The 21,218-nt window shown below is 36.9% G+C and overlaps 3 protein-coding genes across 3 annotated transcripts; 1 reads left to right on the forward strand and 2 right to left on the reverse strand.

The window, feature by feature from the left end:
* Positions 1-484: 484 nt before the first annotated feature.
* Positions 485-3,066, reverse strand: h2az2a (H2A.Z variant histone 2a). The gene is made up of 5 exons (XM_084413051.1): positions 2,849-3,066; positions 1,514-1,591; positions 1,235-1,348; positions 1,016-1,145; positions 485-926 (listed from the first exon to the last, which is right to left on the reverse strand). Exons 1-5 carry the CDS (start codon positions 2,849-2,851, stop codon positions 865-867), a joined length of 387 nt encoding a protein of 128 aa, XP_084269177.1. The 5' UTR covers positions 2,852-3,066; the 3' UTR covers positions 485-864.
* Positions 3,067-4,381: 1,315 nt separating this feature from the next.
* Positions 4,382-5,594, forward strand: purba (purine-rich element binding protein Ba). Its single transcript, XM_084413050.1, has one exon. It carries the CDS (start codon positions 4,397-4,399, stop codon positions 5,369-5,371), a length of 975 nt encoding a protein of 324 aa, XP_084269176.1. The 5' UTR covers positions 4,382-4,396; the 3' UTR covers positions 5,372-5,594.
* Positions 5,595-13,137: 7,543 nt separating this feature from the next.
* On the reverse strand, positions 13,138-20,916 carry LOC311293123 (uncharacterized protein). The gene is made up of 7 exons (XM_084413165.1): positions 20,859-20,916; positions 20,714-20,774; positions 17,746-17,895; positions 15,009-15,118; positions 14,683-14,898; positions 14,484-14,601; positions 13,138-13,402 (listed from the first exon to the last, which is right to left on the reverse strand). The coding sequence occupies exons 3-7, from the start codon at positions 17,885-17,887 to the stop codon at positions 13,374-13,376; spliced, it is 615 nt and encodes a 204-aa protein (XP_084269291.1). The 5' UTR covers positions 17,888-17,895; positions 20,714-20,774; positions 20,859-20,916; the 3' UTR covers positions 13,138-13,373.
* Between the last annotated feature and the right edge of the window lie 302 nt (positions 20,917-21,218).

The raw sequence follows: 21,218 nt of genomic DNA on the forward strand, positions 1-21,218 counted from the left end.
CTATACCAGCCGTCTGGATAAATATTGAATACAATTTTACAAATTAATAATTAACTGTTAAATACATTTGATTTATCAGGGAATAAATAACATGCACTGCTGTGCATCTATTAATATACTGATCACCACACAAAATTATAAATGCAGTTATCAAATCTTTAGTAGACTGACACTAAAAAAAAAGTTAAGTTAAGTTAAGTTGACTTAAGTTGGTCAAGAAGCACTCTTAAGTTAAACTAATTGCATTTAACAAATTTTGTAAATAGCATGCAATTAGGTGTCCAAAAACATTGCACTCAAGTATATTATTTTAGTAAGTTATTTCTGCAATAAATCCTATTTTTTAAATTATACTAAAGTGTACTTTCTCAAGGTTGTCTCATTCATTTTACGTAAATAACACACATTATTTCTGTGTTAACTCTGATTCAAATGGTATCACTTTGTCAGAAGAAGAACACGGCAGATAAAATAAAAACAAACATTTTGGTTTTGTATAAAATGTTTTTATCACTTCCATTTTTCAGTATAAAACAGCTCCATAGCTCTGGCCAATTCAACAAACAATTCCACAGTCACAGCAGGAAAGATCAGACACTTCCTGTTTGTCTCTCTAAAATACCTGACATTTGGGTTGGGGTGGAGGAAGGGGGGAGGGGCTTATTTGCCATTCTAGTTTTGGCAATATAACATTAACACAAAACTCTAACGAATCACTTGTGGTTAGCTAGTATAACATTAATATTAACTTAAAAAAAAAAAGAAAAAAAAATAGAACGGATGAATGGATGAACAAGCCGATCTGGTCACACATCCCAAATGCAAGTCCTCGAGTCCATGTCAGCATAGCGACCCCAAAGGGAACTACGCAGTCTTCTGCTGGCCCTTCTTCCCGATCAGAGACTTATGGATGTGTGGAATCACACCTGCGAGAAGACAGCAAACACGCAAATGATTCACATCCTCATCTGTCAACACATCAGTGTGTATACAACATAAACAAACTCCAACTTACCACCACCAGCAATAGTTGCCTTGATGAGGGAATCCAACTCCTCATCTCCGCGAATGGCCAGCTGTAGATGGCGAGGAGTGATACGCTTCACCTTCAGATCTTTTGAAGCATTTCCTGCCAACTCCAAAACCTACAACAAGAATTAAACCCGATTAACAGCTTGCCACACATCAGCACATATTTGATTTGCAACATGCGATGTCAATGGACGAGTCTTACTTCAGCTGTGAGATATTCAAGGATGGCTGCGCTGTACACGGCTGCTGTTGCTCCCACACGACCGTGGCTTGTAGTGCGGGTCTTCAAGTGCCTGTGGATACGACCCACTGGGAACTACAAATTTCAGATATGAATTCCTTAGAAAGTTGTATTTCTGTATTTCAAATCCCACATCTACGCCACATTTCACTGAAGGCTATTTAACAAATGGATCATTTATTTTTGGGAACAGAAAACCAGCATCGCCAGCAGAGCAAATAAGAAAAACAGAAAGCTTACCTGAAGTCCAGCCCTTTGTGAGCGAGACACTGCTTTTGCCTTGGCCTTGCCACTGTCTTTACCTGCCTTTCCTCCTGCCTACAAAACAACATATAGACTCAGATCCAGCGCATAAAAACACATTCAAGTTCGCACAAAACAAACCAGCAGCATATAACAGTATGAAAACACAATTATTGGGGGTTTAGGTTAATTGTACTCTACTATATGAGCTGTGCGAATTAAATAATATTATATTAAGAGATTATTTTTTATATCTAAAACAATTTAATGTACTATTTTTTGTATGTAAAATATATATAATAAAAATCATTTTAAATATGAATTCAATTAATATTTAATTCTGTAAAACATTACGTTTTACATACAAAATTAAATGACACTTAATTTTAATGTTCTTTTTACACGTAAAAATGATATGCAATCAACTGTAAAGTAATATATTTACATATTTACATAACGTTACGTTAACTTTTTTTATGATATAAAAAGTATGTCATGCGAGTCAATTATTGTACAAATCATGAAGGCATGTATTATTAATGCATTACTCGTTCAAATGAATGATTACCGGTATAGTATAAACAGAAGGCCTATAAAAAAAAACGCAGGTTTGGAGAAAATACTCCACTTTTCTTGGCAATTTGCACAGTTTCCCATCCAGAGGGTATGAGTAAAACATATCCATTAGGAATGGGATCCTACTCTTCCTTCACATGAATTAAAGTTTACCTAAAAATTTAAAGCAATGCCATCTGCCACTTCACTGAATGCCAATGAGTCCTATAACAGCCTGTTAAAGCAGGTAAATCTCCCGCTCATATGACTGCCACCCTAAACTAGCAATATAGGTTGCCCGTGTTTCTGACATAAACCTACACATACACACAAAAAAAAGCATAACGCAATTCCTAGGAGTTGGTGGTTTTTGAAGAACTAAATTACACAATAAATGAAAAGTGTATTTAAAGTGATCAGCGCGAGCTCTCCACTGCCGCTGACGGATTAGCTTAACGTTAGCTTTACTGCTTGGAGAAATTCCACAACAGCTGCGACGTATATCAACATAACCTTTAAAACATATAAGATAGATATGTTCAAGAATCAAATCGTTTGCACTGGGACAAGAAACGTCGTGATACATTAAATAAAAATTACAAAAAGACTATTAGCACGCGCTACTCTCGCGGGCTAAGAGCGCTGAATCCAACCTGCGTTAGCTCGCAGCTAACCGTGGAATATTTAAACAGACGACAAATGAGCAATATAACAAGCGGATGGACATTTCAAGTTAAAGAAAATGGTTATACGGTCCAAGATCGAAGAATTTCATACCATTTCAGCGAAGTATTACTTTGAATGGGATCCAATGAGGTTTGAATAAAATCGATTTCGCCTCTTGACTCAGAGGAACAATAAACTCCGTTCAGCAGAGAACGCTCGAGGCATACCGAGAAGTGGAACCAGCCAATCAGAATATCCGTTGTTCGTTCGAATTTCGAGAAGGCCAATGAGATTTCAGCATGTATCTGCTTCTACCATCCCCCATCGATGAATGATGTAAAACGTAGGCGGGACTTTAATAGTGACAACTGCCTGAAATTTATTCGGATTTACAGAAAACATGAAACCTCTATATTTAGAAGTCGTAAATGATCATCGAGCATTACATAAACTTATGATTTCATGTTAATAACACGGCTTAAGAGCAAGATCAATTATAAAACCAAATAGAAATTATAATCAAAATGTAACTTTTTTTTTTAATCTTATTGATCTCATATTCAGTATAAATCGTAACTGCCACATGAAATCAAGTGTTAAAACATTTTCTGTTGATAATAATACATTTTTGTCCTTTTTATAAATATCAATTTATATAGTAAAATGTCAAATTGATGTATAAAGAAAGGGAGTTCTAAAACTCTATCTTTGATTTAACATTTTTTTATATACAGATTGCTGTACTTATGGATTATTACTTACACTTATATACACTAAGTCAGGGGTTTTGAAACTTTTTGATATCAAGGACCCCCTTTCCGAGACAGCCTTCCTCGTGAGAAAATATGAACGTGATTATTTGTATGCATAAAAACCATAGACGATAAAAACGTAAAAAATGCGAGAAAGGGCACAGAAATTATAAAAAAATAAATAAGATGTTGTACGGTAAATAATTCATTGTGATCATACTGTCCTTGTATTAAGGCCAAAACAAATGAATATCTGTAAAAATATTTACTTTGCTTCAGGTTGGCAGTCTTTTTTCCTGACTGTAAACCTCAAGGTAAACATTTTTTTTATTATTATTCGTATCAATAGTGTCTGAATTAAATAGAATTTTCTGTCTTATTTTTTATAAATGACATGTATTTTAAAATATATCAACGAGATACATGCATAATAAAAATGTATTTTAAACTTTTTGTGATAACTTTATTTAGAAGTTCTTTTTTGTATATTTAAAGGGCTAGAAAATTGTGAATACCGCTGTAGTGAGCGACTGAGTGATGATTCTGCATGTACAGTTCGAGTGTTATCTGCAATAAAGTGCTTGTTTTTGTACGTTATCGACACCACTGTACGCCAATCGCCCATGGTACTGTCAAAACAATAAGGTGGGATTTACACTTTGACAGGCAGTCCAAGTGAGCCAAAGAGAATGGGGATGTGGTATTTACTCGCACAACGGACAGGTCGCGGGCCAATTGGAGAAGCGAATTTATGACTGACACGTCAAACGTCCAATCACGAGATGTTCCTAAGACAGTGACGTTCCAGAGCTATGGGCCATTCACACGACGTTCTCATGCCTCTGAACGGGTCAGAAGGCGGGACTTGACGACATACGGATGGGAAAAAATAACGCAGCTCTGGGTGATGGTGAAGATGGCGGATGGGGATAGTGGGAGTGAGCGCGGTGGAAGCAGCGGCGGCGGCGGTGGTAGCGGAGGAGGAGGTGGCGGTGGTAGTGGTGGAGGAGGGGGTGGAGGCAGCGGATTCCAGCCTTTCCAGAGGGATCAAGAGACCCAGGAGCTGGCGTCCAAACGCCTTGACATCCAAAACAAGCGCTTCTACCTGGACGTGAAGCAGAACTCGAAGGGCAGGTTCATAAAGATCGCCGAGGTCGGCGCTGGTGGCTCCAAAAGTCGACTGACACTTTCCATGTCAGTCGCGGCGGAGTTTCGGGACTACCTGGGGGATTTCATTGAGCACTACGCACAGCTCGGACCCAGCACCCCGGAGCAGATCGCCCAGTCCTCCAGCGGCGAGGACGGTGGGCCTAGGCGGGCCTTGAAGAGCGAATTCCTAGTGAGGGAGAATCGCAAATACTACCTCGATTTGAAGGAGAACCAGCGGGGGAGGTTCCTCCGGATCCGTCAGACCGTTAACCGCGGGCCTGGTGGTTTTGGCGGCGGCGGAGGAGGTGTGCCCGGGGGTGGCATGCAATCCGGGCAAACCATTGCCCTTCCTGCTCAGGGTCTCATCGAGTTCCGCGACGCCCTGGCCAAGCTGATCGACGACTACGGCGGGGATGATGAGGAGCTGCTCGGCGGCAGCGGCGGCGCCGGAGGTTACGGGGAGCTTCCCGAGGGCACGTCAATCACGGTGGACTCCAAGCGGTTCTTCTTTGACGTGGGCTCCAACAAGTACGGGGTGTTTCTGCGGGTGAGCGAGGTGAAGCCCAGTTACAGAAACTCTATCACGATACCCTTCAAAGCGTGGAGCAAGTTCGGCGGAGCTTTCAGCCGCTACGCCGAGGAGATGAAGGAGATCCAGGAGCGACACCGAGATAAAGTGTACGAGCGGAGAGGAGGAGAGGAGTCGGAGGGCGACGACATCGATGACGACTGACGGTGACCCGGACGGGTGTTCCCTTGCTGGGGCAACAACCTCACACTGAGCGAGAACCGCGCGCTGGAGTGGAAAGAATTACCCGTGCATGAAACGAAGAACATTAAAAGCTCTATGGCGAATAAAGATGTTTGACTGAGAAACACTGTCATGTATATGTAAGAGAATCCTGTTTAAAGCAGTATAGACGATGTTTGGCTAGATAAATGGATATTTCGGCTGGCTGCTCTATAGGTCTTGTCATTTTGAAAGTTCTCTCTTTTACAAAAATACTCCCTCCCCCCCTCACTCACTCCCTCATTCACTCACTCAGAGACTGAGTTAACAATAGAGTCAACCGGGACGTTTAGTGTTAGTGTATCTACTATAGGTGTTTTTGGTGTTGTACCATATGATGGAGAGCAAACCAGCATCATCTGAATGACGTGGTGTGAATCTTATAGTTAGCTCATTCGGAAAGTGTTCTCCGCAAATGTGTGTGTGTGTGTGTGTGTGTGTGTATATATATATGTATAATAAATATATATATATATATATAATAAGACTCAGATCAAACAGTGTAAAATTTGGAGACCGTTAAAGAGTTAAACTTGTGGGCACACAATACAGTTCAAGCAACAATGTACAAGTTAAAATGGTGCTATAAAACCATGCTCCGCCAACCTGCTCTGACTATTGAGGTTCACGCGGGCTGGTGAGTTTTATTTTGTTTTCCTCCTGTTTCTTGTCAGGGTAGAGCAAATCACTCTGATTGTATGTACTCAATTTGGAAGTGCATTAGTGCTGATGCCACTAAATTTACTAATGATACTGGGCTTGATTTGGCTCTTTTAAAGGGAATGATACTGTAAGCCTGGCTTAACATCAGGTCATGACAAATTATAAGTTTTTGAATTAAATATGTGGAGAGCTTCGGTGACAAAACTGGAAAGGAAATCAAATGTAGAACAACACCCATCTGGCTTTAAATAGATTTATTTTTAAAAAAACAATATACAGAAATATATATATACAGAAATATATTTATACATAGACATATAGAATCAATTATAACTGCTTCCTGATCAAGCTATTTAAACAAATAAAACTCGGATGCAATTATATATAGGGGGACATTTCTTACTGGTTTTCCATACATTTCCTATAGTCCTTATGGTTGGAAGAGCATAGAAAAAAAAAGAAAAAAATTGTATACAAACCAGACTTGACGATGTTCTCTGTTTAGTTTGTATTCCTTTTTTCAACAACCCAAATGACAAAACAACACTCTTCTTTTTTTTTTATCATTCTCTTCCTCCGCGTATTAAGTTGTTTTTAGGTGTTACATTTCTGAGTCTTACTGCAACTTGTCAGCTTCTCTTCTAGATCTGTCAAAATGTGTGTACCTGTTTGTGACTTCCCTCTGTTATACTTTTTTGTGTGTGTGTGGGCGTTATACATTTTTAATTTGACGAGAGAGTGAAGTTTGATTTTCAGGCCTTCTTTAACCACATAAATTAGCCATACACACCATCTGGGAGCCATAGTAATTTTTTTAATTATTACTAATTTCAATATCCATATAAGTTTTGACCTCATTCTTGTCTGTACTGTGTTATGTGATAAAGGCAGCTGTTCAGTCAAGTGTGTACTGCTGTAATTCTCCACAAACTTCCTTTGAACAATAAAAATTATCTTTGCTGAGAACATGAGTGTTCGTGTTTACTCTGATTTAATGTGTCATTCTTTCACAATCCTTGAAAGCTGAATTTGGCTAACAAGAAAGGTTTGGAATCTGGAATTGCAAAAATAATGATTGTTTTTAAAGCTATCCCAGTTTACTTCAGCTTTTAATAAAAATAAAATAAAATGCAGTATATCATATAATCATCCATCCAGGTGTCTGCAAACTTCCAAACCAATCATATTTTTTACTTTACAAAATGTAAGTCTTTTGTAATGTTTAGTCTGTAGCCTGTGTTGCTTATATTCATGCATTTTAGCTGAACTATAGTCTTACTATTTCACATCATTTCTAGCTGAATTCATGCATGCTGAGGTCTGATTTTAATAGGACTGCTCTTTCACAGAGCCTTGCTCTCATCTGTGTGAAAACTCTCTGTTTGTTCCACTTCACAGATTCAGTTTGGCCTCAAGGACATTGCAGAGGTTTTTGCTTGGGATGGTGCAGTTGAAGACAACCCTGAAACCGCCTCTCATTAGAGGTGTTGGCTATAAGGCAAGAATCACTAATACTATTTCTCATACATAGAGATTTGAACATCCTGCATTTTTACATCAAATCATGTTGAGGAGAGCTGTGCAATGACAATAAAATGGGCAACTTTATAGTTCAAAAATGTCATCACTCACCCTCATGTCGTTCCAAACATGTAAGACTTTCGTTCATCTTCGCAACACAAGTTAAGATCTTTTTGATGAAATCTGAGAGCTTTCTGACCCTTCATTGACAGCTACGCAACTGACACTTTGACGCTTCAAAAAAGTTCATAAAGAGGATCATAAAACTGTATGAATTGAGCGGTTTAGTTCAAATATTCTGAAGAGACTCGATCGCTTTATATCATGAACAGATTTAATTTAGGCTTTTATCCACATATAAAAATTGATCAGCGAACATAAACAGAAGCTCAACCGAACCTGCTTGACGCTCAAGAACAAACCTCATTGGTTCTTGAGGAAGCTCAAACGTGCTGCATAACACACGAGAATTAACCTCTTTGGTTCTTGCACGTCAAGCAAAAACGTGACAAGTTGGGTGCTTGACAAAAGGAAATAATAAAAAACAGAAAAAAATGGCACACCAAGCCTCCAAAAATGTAATATAGGACTTTCACACAGGTAATGTTTAGAGCATGCAGGCTGTTCGTCAGACAATTAAAACATGCTTGAGCTTCCGTTTACCACAACTAATGTGTGAGCTGATGAATGTTTAATCTGTTCATCATAAAGCGATTGTGTTCCTTCAGATAATTTGGACTAAACCGCTCAATTCACATAGATTATTTTTACGATCTCTTTATGAAATTTTTGAAGCGTCAAAGTGGTAGTTGCGTAGCTGTCAATGGAGGCACAGAAAGCTCTCAGATTTCATCAAAAAGATCTTCAAAGTCCACCCAAAAATAAAGATTGTGTCATCATTTACTATCCTTAATGTCGTTCCAAACCTGTATGACTTTCTTTCTTCTGCGAATCATAAAATACAATATTTTGAAGATTGTTGGTAACGGTCGGTTCCCATTGACTTCCATTGTATCTTTTGTCCATACAATGGAAGTCAATCGAAATGATTTGGTTACCAACATATCTTTTAAGTTCCACAGTCATACGGGTTTGGAACAACATGAGGGTGAGTAAACCTCTTAGCAATGCCCTAGCAACCACTTGTTTTCTTTTCTATTTGCCATACATTTACATATGAGTTCTTGACACTTTCAGAAGTGTTCATATCATAAATGCTGAGATTACCAGATCAGTTAGTGCCATGAAGAAAAGCAGAGAGCAAGTTGCAGAGACTCTGTGGATTTCAGTTCCTATGGGAATGGATTGAATCTGGAAAGCAAGTTGAATGTTGCAACAGGCTGTGCAAGAAGAGGAAAATGACATACTTTGGAATTTATTAGCAGTTTTTTAATTATTTTTTTAATGAAATGTGGTCGTTTTGGCTACAAAGAAGAATGCATTCTTGTCTATGACAGATAAGGAGTTTCAGAAGGTATTCAAGAAAGAAATTGTATTTTAACCATACATACATTTAAAATAGTAAATAGCCCAGTCATGTGCACAAGGCTGGTTTGTTCAGAATTGCACAGAATATCCGAACATTTATGAATAATTTCATAACTCACATATATATAACCAATGCTTCATAGTCAACTGGCAAGAAGTATGTATTTAACATTATCATGCTTTTCAGGAACAAGAAATTTAGCTCCGAGAGGGCCACCGTCCTGCAAAATCCTGCTCAAACTCACCTGACATGAAGTTTCCAGTAATCCTGAAGGCCTGCATTAGCTGGTTCATGTGCATGTGTTTTGGAGCTGAACTTTGTGAAGCTGAGTTTGGCACTACTTCACAGATTTTTCTTCAAATACCCCATTAATCTCACATGCAATTGTTAAATAAAGGCTGTAATAAAGACAAAACACAGAAAGATGAAGTTAAACAGAACTTTAACTAAAAAACATGTACTCCTTGACTTTCTAAAGAACATCTGTATGGAATGCATGTGATTGGATACATCCTTCCTGATGTTATTTATCGTAAAAACGGTAAAAGAATGCAACTGTAAAACCTGTTAATTGGTTAACAGTATGTTCACTATTCAGTGAAAAAGAGGATATCTGTTTCTGTTAACAACATTGCAGAAACTCGTGCAACTCGTCTGCTTGCATGGCATCTAATGACGAAGAGCTATCCCTCCTCAATCCCACAACGTCCTATTGCATCAATACTGAGATAAACCCATGTGACCCTCATCTGACGTGATTTCATAACTCACACACACACACACACACACACACACACACATACGTCCTAAGCTTCACTGATGACAGTTCAAGGGTATGCATTGGCACGCCTGGCAGAGCGTCCCTGATTTAGGAGATTATTTCACATCCTCTGCCATTCTGAGATGGATGAGGATAAGATGCAAACAGCTGTCAGCCAGACTGTCGTTCATTCAGATTGTGCTGAGAGCTTCATGAACAGTCATTCTCAATCCACTAATCCTGGCATATCCATTCACCTTGCCGTGTTTGTATGCCAGGCAGAGCAGACGTGGTTACTACTACTTCCACTTCCTTGTCTGCACAGTTTCACCACTGAATAATCAGCAATGTTCTCTAAAATATGTGCGCACTTAAAAATTGGACACGATGTGTATTGTGTTGTGAATTAATGGCTCGATTCATGTATTAATACATTTTAATGTTTGATTTTACATTTTATATTTAGCAGATGCATTTACATAAAGCAATTTACAAATAATAGTATACATAGAAATACATACTTATGTACATAAGTGTCAAATATATGTGCCCCAGAGCCGGTGCTATTTTGGATTAGAATATATATATTCTATGTATATATAAAGTTTTAGTTTATTAAGTTTTGGTGATTTTAGTACTTCAAATTAAAATTTAAATGAGAAATATTGCCTGGCATCTAGTGGAAATTATAAAGGTTTAAGTAAAAAAATAATAATCAAGTAATATTTTTTTTTTCTTGCTTTTTTTACGCTCTAAGTTTTTGTTAATGATAAGAGCTCCTTAAAACAACAACAAATTCATGTGTGTTTTTGCACACTTGGTGAAGAAAGCTATTCTATTCTATTCTATTCTATATTCTCCATCCATTAATTATCTAAACTGGTTTATTGTTCTTAGGGTCACGGGTGGCCGGAGCCTATACCCAGCACCCTGAACGGATGGCCATTATATTCTATTCAATAAGCAGTTCATCACAAGAGCTAACAATACTCACAGTACCGCCATGTTTCAAGGACATTTTAAGGACATTTATGTTTATTTTGTTAATGTGTTTTGTCACTTCTCGATCTACCAGCATAGAACATTTCTTTAAATGCAAGTCCTTGTAATGTGTATAAGTTATGTAAAATTATCTGTCAGAAGTACTACCTACACATAGTCAGAACAACGAGCAGGGATGGAGATTTGGAAGCAAGTAATACACCAGTGATGAGGAGGAGCTAAAGCAGGAGGGCATCAGAGAGATGTGACTGCAGGGTTTCCAGGGCTATATTTAGCTTTTGTGTTGCCATGTTCTGATGTATGTGGCGAAACAAGCTAAAACGCATATCCTTGACTTTAAATTTTGCCATATCATTTGTTCAATATTTGAGATTTGTGAAAGTGCAGATGATAGTCTCATAGTCATTCATGCATAACACAAAGGCACTAGAAAATATGTTTATTTGGTAGTAAAACAGTGCATTAATAGAGCGCAATTTCAGTTGAACACCATAAAGCTTAAACTATACAGGATGATGTGCTTAATAATATGCATTTTTGCATTATATTCGGATACACTATTTAGTAAATGCATAATACAGAATTTAGCTGTGCTTAAATTTCATCAAAGAAACATTTCAGCAAGGTCATCATCAGTCGGTGGATCTTTTTGCCATCAATAAAAAATACATATTATTTATCAAGTTATGTTGATAAATATGTATGTTATTTCACATTTACCAAGCTTTCACATTATATGGTTAATAAAGACATGAATATGTGTGTGCAGATCACTACTAGAAAAACAACGCACATCAGCTCACATCAAAAATTGTAGTGCAAAGCACAGGAGTGATAAAAGTCCTCCTCAAAGACTGATCTTATATGCCTCATGGTTGAGCAGAATTGAGCAAATGACATTACACGTAATCCGAGTCTGCAGTTTAACCACTTCACCACAAGTGGTCGCTCTTGACTTGAGTTTTTACTGTCTCCCTTTGAGTACCAAATTACATACTATGAACTATCATGTCTGGAGTGTGACTTTTACAAGGTTATTTTGTCATCCACTAGTTCCTCCCATTCCACTATGTAAGGAAAGCTGCAACTATAATAAGTGCATGACGTGAATGCATCATGTGGGTAAATGAAGAACTTATTCTTGTTGGAATGTTCTGTGTACAAACTATTCACACTACTGATACTATAAAATGGCATAGAATAGTGCATACAGGTTAAAACATATACATATAAATATGAAAAAAGCATTAAATGCTTGAAAAAAGTCTCTAAAAGTGACTAACACTGCATTTATTTGTTGCTTCTTGAGCCACAAAAAAATGCATATCAGTCAGAATGATCATATGTGAATAAAAGCATAAATGAAATCTGTTTATATAAAGAGATCGAGTCTCTTCAGAAACTTTGGAATAAACTGCTCAATTCATATGGATTAGTTTTATAATCTCTTTATGAACTTTTTGCGTAGCTGTCAATGGAGAGACAGAAGGTTTCATAAGGGTTTTCATTACCTCATTCAAAGGTTTGGAACGACAATGGGGTGAGTAATTAATGACAGAATTGTCATTTTTTGGTGAACTAACCCTTTAACGTCATGTCGAATTACGCAATAATACGATGAGTAGTGTGTTCATAAGTAAAAGGTCTGAATTCCATTAGTGAGTATTTCAGCAAAGAATGCATTTGATTTAATGCTAGAAATGACTTTAAATGGTCAAGTTCCAATGTGTTTTCTGTTAATGGCTTATTAAAACGGATCATTTTGATAAGCCATGTAATTATCTTTAAGAATAACAAAAAAATACTTTTATTGTGCCAAACCGTACAGTGCCTGTTGTGTTTTTATAGTACACTGTAAAAAATTTGCTGTAGTTATGCAGCTGTTTGCCAGTAACTTACTGTAGATTTAAATGTATGTTATTTACTGGCAACAGTTTGTTCAAAGTTAAATGAACATTAAACATTAACAAGTCTTTGTCTTTACAGAATAAAATTATAAAATAACAATCTAATGCAAAGCATTCTGGGAACCAGAAATCTTCATCAACCTTTTTCTGTTTTTTTCCTTCAGATTTTGGTTCCCAGAATGCTTTGCATGAGGCTGTTATTTTAGTTTTATTCTGTAAAGATAAAGACTTGTTAATGTTTAATGTTCATTTAATTTTGAACAAATTGTTGCCATAAATAACATAAATTTAAATCTACAGTAAGTTACTGGCAAGTAGCTGCCAGCAATACTGTAATTTCTACAGATTTTTCTAACAGTGTAGCCTAAGAATGCAATTGATTTTACACCTAAAACTGCATGTCAGTAACATTTATAGGTCACGACAAAAAAGGCAAACATGCAAAGAAATGGACAAAATACCCCTGCCTCAAAGAACAACAAGGGAATCATTTGCTCTCTCCGATTTTCTCAACATCCGTGTTTCCCCTCAAAGAAAAGGACTGTGTAGATGTAGACTGATCAGGGTCCGTTTGTTAGTGAACACTTAAAAGCATTTCGCTTTTCATGAGCGTCTGAATCTTCGTGCTTTTCCTGAAAAATATTGAGAGATTCCCTTTAGTTATTGTCTTTTTTACACCCACATATAGCCTACTGTATCACATCTGATACGCACATTTCGACGGCCTCTAAATTATCAATGTGATCAAAACTATGTAGAAAAAAATCTTCTGATTGATAGTTTATACTTTTCTAGAAAGTATGAAAAGTATGATTAGTGTGATTCTAAATATTCACCTTCAGGTCATAGTACATCCTTTTTGCTGTGAAATCTTCACTGATTTTGATGAAATAAATGATACTTTATGATGTTAATAATATTTCAACACTTGGTTTACTTGATTACGCAATCACAAAAAGTTTTTTTTTTTGAGAACATGCAATACTTCTAATTCTTCCATGATTATCAAACATGTGCGTATCAAATAAGATACATCAGGCTTTTAAGGAAAGCCTTACACGTTTTAATCATAAAACTAAGCATTTAAATATAATTAAATAAACATTTAATTATAAAGCATTTAAATGCTTTACTGTTATAGAGATCTCATTGATTTACGTTACAAGCTATCCGAATTTCATCTTATTTTTTGGCCATACAATATCAGCAACAACATCAAATTGCATATTTTTGCTCAGCTTGGCCCTCTGAATAAAATTTAGATGTTTTTTTCTCCTCATCTAGCATGAGCTCCCTCACTATTCCCTGAGTCATAAAAGCCTGATGTAGGATACTCAAAAAAACAAAAACAAAAAACATGCATACTTTGTCTAAAGGTTCAATAAACTGTTCCATTTAAATTTTTTGGACAATTACTTCACATGTCAGGCTTTACAGGGATAAAAAGCAAGTAAATGCAATTAGGGAGATTCTATATATACACCGGCGGTATGTATGTACTAAACCTCATTATTTCAAGGGCTTGTTTACATACAGTATGCTCAAAAGTGTGTTAAATGAAATGATGAATTATATATTTAAGTAGGCCCTATATGTTACCAACTTTAAAAACATATCTGGATATCTGAAACTAAATACAATGATGAAGGGAATATAGTGATAAAGAGAATATATATAAAAGTGAAGCCTACACATATAAGAAATTCTAGTTACCTTTTGTTGCGGCGCAGTTCGAGTCTCGGCTGACCAAGGAAACCCTTTCGTACGGAGTTGTCATGTTGAGTTTTTTTGGGATGAAATCCCTCTCTGACTTTGATGTTTCTGTTGTTACCTGTTAGAATGCAGAACATCATCACTCCTGTTTAACATATACTAGTACAATATTCCTCTTGCAAACATTTCACAAAAATACCTTTTTGTTTATTCTAAAATGCGACATTTTAAGTGGTTTAATGGTCACTTTATTTTTATCAGCAAACAGGTACATGCTGGGTTTAGCCACTGATTTCAAGCTCCGCCAGTCTCTTGTTCCCGCCGTACCCCATTGAAATAAGAACATTTCATTGAGGGTCTCCTTAACAGTATCTTCCATGGCCTCCTGATTTGAGGATAATACCGGTGATAATACCTGTTATAAAAAATTAGATAATAAAAGCACAAGAAACTATTTGACACTATGTCTAAAAATATTCCAAAAAGAACTTAGCAATTACTTTAATTCAGTGTCTCAGATCTTACCGTAAATTTGATGTCTTTACCATCAGTAAATGGGAAAATGCGCTCACCTCCCACCTCAAAACAAAACGCCATGCATTTCCTCTTTGCATACATAATATAATACACCTGGACTGAAGAAGAAAAAGACAAATCATATTTAAAGCATTATATTAAGTCACTATGGAAACACTTAAACATTAATAGGCAACACTGTTTATAATAACTTTCACTGATAACATCCACATAAACTACACTACACATAAATTGAATAATATAACAAGCTAAATTGTAAAAAAAAAAAAAAAGTGAAATGTGAAGGTATATCAATATTTCTTCCCATCCCATCAAGGCAATATTTCTCATTTTTATTTAGTTTAACTTGATGTACTAAAATAACTAAAACGAAAAACCTACAATCTAAATTAATAAAAAACTATATTGACATGTTTAAAACAATACAAAAATTGACAAGCACACAACAAAAATTACTAAAAGTTAATATAAATGCATAAATTAATATATGCATGTATGTATATATATATATATATAACACTGCTGTATACTGTATCTTCACAATCAAAGGAGAAAGAGATCGACAGTGATATTGTTCTATGGAATCACAATATTAGCTTGAATATTTATTGACACATTTACTGTAATTGTGTGATTCTACATTATTACTACTAAGTTGCCATCATGCATTGTTGAATCAAAAATTTAATCACAAGAATACAGTCTTCCGTAGAAGTTTCTACGTGTTATCGTGCTCGTCTATAGGGCTGCGTACTATGGAAGGCCAAACGCGTTAACACGCAATTTACGCGTTAACACGCAATTTATGCGTTAACATGTAATTACGTGTTAACACGACAGTTTCACACGTTTTGGCCCTTTTGGCCTTCAATAGTACGCAGCCCTATAGACGAGCACAATAACACGTAGAAACTTCTACGGAAGACTGTATTTTCGTAATTTTGACTTTATTCTTAAAATATTACAACTTTATTCTCGTAATGTTTCGACTTTATTCTCGAAATGCTAGAAGAAAAAAATTTCACTGATTTTTTTTTAGTTATTTTTTTACGTTGCGGTCCAGGGCTTCCGTATGTTTCAGAACATTTATATTTAAAAGTGTCCCATAATGTTTACAAAATGATCAAATTGAATGTTCATGTTATTTTAAAGTTTGCATAACCAAGAAATAATGTTTTAAAAACTTGACGTTTTGAGCATTCAGCGAACATTCATGAAATAATGGGAGCGTTAGAAAAACTGCAATTTTTTATTAGCTGGATATACAGTAGGCCCAGGGGCGTGGCCACAAGGGTTAAAAATCGGATATGATATGAAGCAGGCGTAATGATATGACGCAGCACCTGATAATAGTCCCCAGCTCAGTAGCCTATTATCAGGCGGCATGCGCTGCGTCATATCATTACGCCTGCTTCACCCATGGTACGGCAGCAAAGTTTCTTGATTATTACGCAGGGATGAGAGTATAGTTCCTAGCCATATCAGCCTAGAAAATTGCAACTTTTCATTTTCCGTCGGTCTTAGTACACGATGTAACTACAGAAGAGTCAAGTTTTAAATAGGAAAAATATCGAAAATCTTTGTTCATTTTTTTGAGAGAGATGCTAATGGTCTTGTCCGGTTCAATTCATTATGCTAAGCTATGCTAAAAGTAGGACCCCCAGACCCGGAGATCAGCTGAATGGATTCGAAAACGGTAAAACTCAACTGTTTAACTCTGGGGGAGTTGTAAAATGAGCCTATTTCCAAAAAAAGTGGAGTATCCCTTTAAGGTTGTGCCTAGGGTGTCTGGACAATCACTGGACTACTCGTCACTGGCCTGAAGCGAGAAAATCAGCCTTTTAAATTTCAACCGCCCGTTGGGCTCATTGTGTTGTCTCGTTCTTCATCGAGCAAGGATATGAGTATTGCGTTTAATTTACCTCAGCTAAATAAGATATGTAATTATTCAAACACAACCGACAACTTCATTTTATAATGTCACTAATAATGTTGCCTTGCTCGCACTGTTTAGTTTTTCAATTGATTTGTCTGCTATTTAGTCTCATTCGTTTCTTTAGTCCTCTGGATTTGTTTCTTGGACTGTTTGTGAGCTTTATCATGGGCTTTTGACTATATGCTCCCCTGTCTGCCATGTACAGAACCCAGTTTTGTTCATTAAATGTTCTGATCTGCCTTTGCTTTTTATGTTTTATGTATTATACTTAAAATAAATTTGTATGTTCGTTTATTTTGTTGTTGTTGGTTTTGTTTTTTTCACAATTGTATGACTTTTGGAACTGCAATTTGATTACCAGGTTTAATAAAGTTGAATTAAGGTAACCTTCTGTCATTTTTTCTCTTCATGTGTACACTTGCAGCCAGGTGTTGATTATAATTAGGTTAATTTACTGATAGGTCCATTAAAGCTACACTGTGTAACTTTTTAAGTTGATTCTTAGCAAAAAACACTTTGTTCTATCAAAAGTATATGTGCTCATTCATGTGTAGCCTAATTACTTCCACCAACTAATAAAGTATTCTCGTAAGTGTAAAATCTGCCATTTATAATACATACGAGCGCGTAGACAGCGACGTTGCCATAGTAGAAATGCAACGTGCAACAGACGTTGCCACAATTATGGGTATTCATTCATTTAGGAGTTATCACTGAGACTAGTTCTGCCTGGATAAGCAAAGAATTTTATGAAGCATTCAGTTGGAAGAGCAGAGACTCAGTCTTTACCTTCAGCTTCACGGTTATCCTGCAGATTCTGCGTGACCAGCTGATGATAAGATGATCTGACCTCGACGGACACACACTTATGATCGTCGGTGATCCACAGCGATGGTGTAACACAGCGGATATCCATTTTGGAAAACTTCATTCTGGACACTGATAAACAAACATCATAGACAAACAGGTAATAACAGCTGAAGACCATAAAGGAAGGTTCCAAAATTCAAAATATCAAGTGTGTTATGTTGCACTTTACTGGACAGACTAACACAGTCACCGTAGCCTACACAACAAACATAAAACTCGAAATATTATTAGCCTATTAAAGTTAACGTAACATATATATTTCGTCCTAGTCCAATTATTAAGTTAAGCATAGAGGCAAAACAATTTCACCCGTTCAACGGGAAACTTTGATTTTGCACGCAAAAGCATTTAAATAGTTTTTCCTCCTACCACCTCATATCATTTCCATCCAGGGGCGGCTGGCCAATAGAGGGCGCTAGGGCGCCGCCCCCCCATGAGTCAGACCACAGTTTATGAGCCACACTCATTAAATAAATAAGTAAATACATACATAAATCATACATACAAATTGTCAGTATTTGTGTGTTTAAGATATTAAATACACCCAGTATATATGATAGAAATTAAATATGTGTGCTTTTTCAACACATCTCCTCCACCTGCGTGCACGTCGATCAGCTCTGGGGCGCTAGAGAAATCGCCCCAGAGAGGCGGGTCTGTGGAGCAGCTTAGCCAATTGCTGATTTAAGATACAAATGTTTGACATAAACTGTAGCCAATCAGCGAGCTCAAATCTAGTCAGCTATGGGCGCTTCTGTTAGCGCCCCAAGCTGCGCGTGCCCGCCCGCGCCCGCGCTCATGCGCGCCTATCTCCATGACTCCATCAGACAGCGGTCTATCGGCCTGACTAGCTGGATGCGTCATGCTAATGCCTTGTTTTGCTTTCCGTGATTACTTTTTAAAACAACAGGGACAGATCCAACATGGACAGTTGCCGAAGTGAGGGACCTATCTGAGAAAGTAACTAAACTTTTTGAGTTAAATTTCAAATGCAAATGGAAAGTTTGTGCAATTTGTTTGTTTTTGTGTAAGAATGCTTCAGTCTTGTAATAGCCTAGCTATGGCATTAAACAATTACTGACTTTTTCACAGAGCACTGGTATCATGCAGTTTGTGTTAAATTGTGTTTGGGTCGTTAATACTAATAATTATTTGTAATAGTATTATTATTATTCGTTTTACAAAGATATGTAAAGGCAGTGGTTCTCAAACTGGGTTTGTGGTGGTTCTCAAACCGTGAGGTGACAGAAGGGGGTGCGGGAACAAAATGCTGAATTTTGCCGTCCCTTTAACGTTAATACTTCCTCATCTTAAAATAAGATTTAAACTGAGCATGCATTTCTCTCAGGTTAAATGCTGTAAATACATGACATACGATCAAATTACCTCATCTTTTGCGGTCAAAACTTTCTGCATTTAAGCAGTGTGTAGGCTATATGACAGGTCTCGTACAGATTGCTGCCTCAGCAAATCGCGCTATACTGCCGTTCTCGACAATGTACGTTACCTTTGTATAAGTAGGGATTTAAGTTAGCACTTACTAGCATGAAGAACAAATAATAGACACAGGCTGTGCATGGAGATCGATATAATTCAAACTCTCTTCGATACAAACACATACCCTGTGTGAGTTCCTGTGTTTAATGTTGATTACATTATATGAAGATCCACACGATTGCGAATGTGACATTGATTTTATATAACAGTTCAACAAACTAAATATTAATATTAAGTGATGTTCATTTTCAACACAGTTGTCAGTATTTTTAAAATAAATTAATAGCTCCAATAAAAGCCACAGCAGAACTGCAGCACACAGCAATGATTGTGACCGAATCTTTAGAGTCAATGATCATTAATTCATAAATACAGCCACTTGCTTCGTTACTGAATGAATGACTCGATGACTCATCACCTACTGGCGGTTTTAATTTAATATTTAAAAGCATCACTTCGTGTTTACCATCATTGCATATTTATCTATTTAAATTTTTTTTTAATTCAAAGCATTATTTATTTTATAAAGGTATTTGTAAAGGTAAAAATGCACTTGAAAAAATCGATTTAAGGGGGCAAATATTGTCCCTTACTGAAAAAGGTGTGACTGAAGAGTGTGGGTGCGCAGAAGGATGTTAAAGCCTCTTGGGGTACAACTCTAAAAAGTTTGAGAACCACTGGGACTGGGTTAAGGAATAGAACAAAATAAACATCAAAACACAATACACATACCAAGGGCAGAAAGTAGGCCTAATACTCCCATGGTTACCAGACTATTGAAACTGGCTGAATATGACAGCCCCACCTAAGATATTTTTCACCAGCCGCCACTGTTTCCATCACAAGAGTTTTGTAAGAGCGCACGCAAACCTCCAATCTCCAGCAGCAAGTTCACTTCATGACGCGCGTTCGAATTGGCGCGAATGCTTATCATTTATAGTCGTAATTATCTGTTTAATACGGAGCCCCTAAGGGACATGGTGATTTTAAAAATATTAAATGAGAGGAGGGAAATATTTCAATGCATTTGCGTTCGCTCGCAAAAGTTTTCCCTTCTCTCGAGATTATCTTTGCAAACCGTTTGTTTTCTTAGCGAGCGAACGCAATGTTTCTCAAGGGAACGCAAAACATTTTGCAACGCAAAGGCATTTAGCCTACATGAAATTTTCCTCCTATCTCATTTTTTTCCCCTTCACCATTTCCCTTTAGTGGCTCCGTATGCTATAGCTCGTATTATCAACAGATCAAAATGCACCATTAGGTAATGACTGAATGGTGTTTGTCTGTGATTTAATAACCTATAGCCTATGTAGACAAATTAAAAACGACAACCTGCTTCTTGCATCTATCTTGCAGCGCTCTTTACAAATGATAAAATGCATGAATTTACCTCAGCTGGTTTTCGGACAAATATAATTTCTCGTCCTCGCGGTTCTGGACCAAAGGAGCGTCTGCAAGGTAACAGTGATGTCGTGAGCACTTATATGGGATGGGAGAACTATGTTTAAAATCCAGCACGTTTGACGCCCCCTTACCGGAATCATTACCGCATTACAGGCTGCTTTAGTCTGTCTCCGGTCTCCGATCTGGATCTGTTAGGAATGTTTAGCCCGACCCCCCTGCAACAATATACGGGAAGGAGTTGCAACCTTCCCCCGTAGGCTATTAGAAAGTCTGTTTAACGATTACAACTTGTCTCAATTGCAGCACCGTTTATGAAACGTTTCTTTTAATTTTTTTATTTTACAAACACTGAAAAAAGGTTTTCAAGCAGTACCTCGTTCAATTAATATTTTTTCTTTCAATTCAGTTTACTATTATTTGTTTTATTTTTCAAGTTATATATTTTTTTCGTTCAAAACATTGTTAAATATAAATATTTTTCATTAAGATCC

The sequence above is a fragment of the Rutilus rutilus genome, assembly GCF_951802725.1.
Source record: "Rutilus rutilus genome assembly, chromosome: 7".
NCBI classification, from domain to species: Eukaryota; Metazoa; Chordata; class Actinopteri; order Cypriniformes; family Leuciscidae; genus Rutilus; species Rutilus rutilus.

What these genes read in the sequence shown, in the direction of transcription:
- h2az2a (XM_084413051.1), bottom strand. An exon ending in CACAAAGGGCTGGACTTCAG is followed by an intron (nt 1,349 to 1,513) that starts GTAAGCTTTCTG and finishes TGAAATTTGTAG; the next exon opens with TTCCCAGTGGGTCGTATCCA. An exon ending in GGCAACTATTGCTGGTGGTG is followed by an intron (nt 927 to 1,015) that starts GTAAGTTGGAGT and finishes GTCTTCTCGCAG; the next exon opens with GTGTGATTCCACACATCCAT.
- purba (XM_084413050.1), top strand. Translation starts at nt 4,397, where the DNA reads ATGGTGAAGATGGCGGATGGGGATAGTGGGAGTGAGCGCGGTGGAAGC.
- LOC311293123 (XM_084413165.1), bottom strand. Translation starts at nt 17,887, where the DNA reads ATGAAGTTTTCCAAAATGGATATCCGCTGTGTTACACCATCGCTGTGG. An exon ending in GTAAAGACATCAAATTTACG is followed by an intron (nt 14,899 to 15,008) that starts GTAAGATCTGAG and finishes TTTTTATAACAG; the next exon opens with GTATTATCACCGGTATTATC. An exon ending in GAACTGCGCCGCAACAAAAG is followed by an intron (nt 13,403 to 14,483) that starts GTAACTAGAATT and finishes AATATTTTTCAG; the next exon opens with GAAAAGCACGAAGATTCAGA.